General features: G+C 44.1%; 1 protein-coding gene across 1 annotated transcript in view; it reads left to right on the forward strand.

The window, feature by feature from the left end:
* The first annotated feature begins 252 nt into the window (after positions 1–252).
* Positions 253–4259, forward strand: part of MCTP2 (multiple C2 and transmembrane domain containing 2) — a 98963-nt gene continuing 94956 nt past the window's right edge. Inside the window, exon 1 of the mRNA XM_062501150.1 lies at positions 253–786. Within this exon, the coding sequence (XP_062357134.1) occupies positions 274–786 (513 nt within the window). The 5' untranslated portion in view covers positions 253–273. The remainder of the gene's footprint in view (positions 787–4259) is intronic.

Consider the following 4259-nt stretch of genomic DNA (forward strand, 5'->3'; position numbering starts at 1 on the left):
TAGGAATAAATACTTGCTCTGGCTGTTTTCCTCCTAAATAATCAAACCTACCCACCAGATTGTATTTGGAAGCACTTACTAATGTGACATGCTCCATTTTAACTGTTCAGAGAAATGACTGAAAGTTTTAAGATGATACAACATGAATCATAGTCTTGAGCGGCTGTTCACTTTTGTGATTGACTTGCCTCCTTCCTACGTTCCTTTTAGTCACCCTGGGAATCGCTGAGGCTGTTCTGTGCAGGAGGCATTGCTGAGACTCCCCTTGCAGCAATGGACTTGGATAAACACTCTGTATGGGGATCCCTGAAACAGAAGACCCGGCCGTTCCTGCAAAACCTGAGTGTGAGGAAGACGAAGAAGAGGTCTGCCAAAATGCTGGAGAGGAAGGGCCACTCCTTGGACCGCTGTCTCAGTGTGTCAGTGCCTGACATGCTGGAGGTGGAGACTCTCATGGAAGAAGAAGAAGAAGAAGAAACTACTTGCCCGAGCGTTCAGGTGTTGTCGAGCTGCTCCTCCAAGAGCTTTTCCAGGTCTGTGGTGTCCCTGAAAAGCAGGAATGCTTTGGTGAAGGCAGTGGGAGAGGACTGGCTGTGGACGTCCCAGCAGGGGACACGGACAGAGGTGACAGTCACCTCCCCGGCCACGCAAGCTGTGGGCATTCACCTGACATCCACACGAGGAGCTGAGGCTGTGGGGAGCCCCGTGTCCGAGGGGAAGAGGAAATCCAGTGAGGACCTCTTGGATCTGCTGCAGAGCTCCCGCCTGAGCGCCGACGGGACTGAGGTGGGTCTCCAGCAGCAGTGAGGCTCAGTGGCCACCTCCTGTGGGCTCCTTGTGCTTCTCCTTATTTTTCTGGGTTATAAAGGGATGGAGGATCCAGCCAAGGCCAGGTTGGACAGGGCTCAGGGTGTAGTGGGAGGTGTCCCTGCCCATGGCAGGGGGCTGGAATGAGATGAGCTTTAAGATTCTTTCCCACCTGAGCCATTCTGTGAGGAGGGGGCACTGTTCAAGGAACGAATGAGCAATACAAAAAAGCCTAAACTTTACGTGATATACACATTATTCAAGACTATCTTTTCTGTCAGTCTGGGGCTGCAAATAACACTGCTCCAATTTTTTTTATTCTTTTATTATTCTTCTATTTGTCATGATACTTAGGATTTTTCAGATTTGTTGGAATTGCTTGCTCAAATCAAAAGTTGTTGCAGTTCTCTGAACTCTGAAGTGAGATACTGATATATTTGCTTCCTAGTTAATACAGTTACCAGGATTGCTGTGTAGCACAATCAATTTGCCATCTGCCTACTCAAGACTGATGAAGGCAATAGGTGAAAGATGGCTGTGAGCAAGGTGAACTCTGGCCTGTACCTGGAATTAACCAAAACAGCACATGATGGGGAGCAGAACATGTAGCATCATTGTCAATCATTCTCAGGACTGTGTGGTTTTGTTTTGTTTTGTTTGTTTGTTTGTTTGTTTGTGCTGATGATTAAAGGACATGAAAACCTAAAATGTTTTCTCTGCGCTCCCTGTCTTGTCCTCTTTCCTTCCCCCCTGCCTCTGTGATCAGTATTTGTGTCTGGACATACTGTCCCATGCACAGGAGGATCAGAGTCATGAAACTGATTCCTGCCTGGCCTGAGCAAATTGTGAGTCCTGAGGAGCTGTGTGATAGCTTCGTTATAGCAGGTGAAGATTGTGGCTGCAGGAAACACTTCAGGCAAAATTTGTTTTATTTATATTTCGTGGAAGTATGTCTGCTCCTGTTGAGTTCTCTGTGGGAAGGTTACATTTTCAGCTTCTCGATGCCTTTTTCTCATTACCTGATTGTTGCAGTTGTGGGAGCTGCCTCTGTAGTCACCCAAGATGCAAAAATAGGAACCGGGAGTTTTTATTTCAAGTCCTCCCTTGGGAATGGAGATTTCACACGTTAATTGTTTTTTAGCTGCACGCTCAAAAGGATGATTAGCGCTGCTGTGGGGAAGATCCTTTCTGATATAAACTGCTTGTTTTGCATGTCAAGGGTCTGTGTATTCCTACCAAATAGGACTGGGCTCCCAGCCTGTTGTGATGCAAAGTGTCAGACTGGTAGTTACTGACCATCACTTGTGGTTTAGTGTTGCTGAATTGTTCACAGATTGGTTTTGTCTTGCTCGAGTATTCCTTGCTTTGAGGGGTACTTAAGAAAAGGGACTGAAATAGTATAGTGCCTTGTTTCTATGTCTAAAAGTTACTCCAAAGTTGTAGCACCTCACTCGGTATATAGTAAATATACGGACTCTCATTATTTTGGAAGTTTTTTCCAGGTTGTTGTAAGTATAGCAGCGATTTTTTTCCTGCTGTTGTATGCCAGAAACCCTAATCTAAAATCTACCTCAGCACAACGAAATGAGTGCTAAGTCCTGCAAATTTTGGGCAAGCTGTGTTCTAGGAGTATGAAGTACTACCTATGTAGTGATGCAATGGCTTAACCTCAAGTCAGGTTTCATCCAGATGCACAATTTGAGTCTGGCTTATTTTCTGCAGCACTTACATCTTTCCCTAAATGTGTATTTCTGTATTGGCTAGTGTGTTTAAATCGTTTGGTATTTACTTGTACAGCAAATCATGTCTCTGTGTGAGTATGCTTCTTTACTGTAATCTGCCTCCAGTGCAACTTATAAAGATCTTTTTCCTCAAAATTAAAAGGAGAGAGTGAAGCAAAGGAAAGTAGAAATGAATAAGGAGTCATGAGCAAATGTAATTATATTGGATCTGGTGAAAAACAAATTCAATATTGGAAGGTGTCCATGGCAGGGAGGGTGGAACTAAGTGATCTGTAAGGTCCCTTCCAACCCAAACCTCAGTGTTGTATGATTCTGTGACAACTTCAGTATTCAGCTTCACTTGTACTTAATTGAACAGCTACCAGATTTGTGCTGTGTGTGCCTGCCTCGGATGGGAGTAGTTTGTTACAGAGATTTTTGGTCCCTGAATGCTGGGTGGGGTTGCTCTGAGGAGCACAAGAGTTCGCACTGGTCTTGTGTGGGCATCACTCCCTGCCCAGGGAGGTAAATCAGAAGGAAGGCAGATCCCTGGAACGAAGCAAACTAAAAAAAGCAGAAATGTAGATTGAGTTTCTTTCCCCTCTGAATTGCTTGTCACATGCCACCTACTCATTTCCTGGTTGTCTTTGGCCACTCAATATCGATATCGAGAGATCCTCCCCAGCCTCACGGGTGGGATCAGCTCGTGCTTGTGGTTTTCTCACATTTTCTGAACTCTCCGTGCAAGCTGTGGGTGCTCAGCACAGCCCATCTTCACCAAGGCTCTGCCCACAGGTATCATTTTTCCATTTGTGAGAGGTTTGCTCTCTGTTCCTCATTGCACCCAGCTGGGCAAACCTGTAGAAGCAGGTGAAGTTGCGTTGAACCCCTGCGTGGTTCAGGTTGTAAAAGGCTCCTGTAATGCCATTTTTATGCCATTGGGTTTTGTCCATGGCCAGAGTGTCATTGCTGAAGAGTTCTAGTGTCTCTTTATCTCTTTGCCAACACTTTGCAATGAGTCACTTGCACCCCAAAGCCTTGTCCTGTTGCTGATGCACTCAGTGGTCTTGTATTTTGAATAATTCTTCTGCAGAAAACAAGGGGAGACAGAGGTGGGAACACTTGTCAAGAAGAACTTTAAATTTATGTACATTCATACATCTACTCTGGCTTGATTTGTTTTCGTGCAGATCCATTTGGGGCTGTGACCCCCCTGGATGTGCCCAGTTCTGTTTACAGTTGAGAAGTGTCACTGCAGTTTGATAAAATCAAGATTTCACGACCATGTTTTCACCAAGACTATCTATATTCAGTCATCTCATTGCAATTAGCTACCCAGAATAACTGTAATTTATATTATGTGGAGCTAAAATTAAAAAAACCCAAGTTTTTCTAGTTAAAATTACAATTGTTCGGTATCTGTGGATGTAATGCAAGTAAACAGAAAACAGAATAAAGATACAATCTTAATTTTGAGGGTAATTTTTTAATAAATTATATCAAGCTAGCCAAGACAGTACTTCTAAAATTGTTATAATTTCACTGCAGTCCTTTGATTCCGTGTTTGTGCCATGTAAAACAGGCTGCAGAGAGAAACCATTACCAGTGCCAATGATGGTGCCTGAAGGAGATTCCTGTAAAGCCAGAGACTCCAAGAGACACTTAGTTTAATGCACATGAGTGAGATTTTATGCATACTAGTCCGAAAATTCAACGTTAGGGTTCCCCTAG

This window comes from Cinclus cinclus, chromosome 13 (assembly GCF_963662255.1).
Source record: "Cinclus cinclus chromosome 13, bCinCin1.1, whole genome shotgun sequence".
In the NCBI taxonomy this organism is placed as follows: domain Eukaryota; kingdom Metazoa; phylum Chordata; class Aves; order Passeriformes; family Cinclidae; genus Cinclus; species Cinclus cinclus.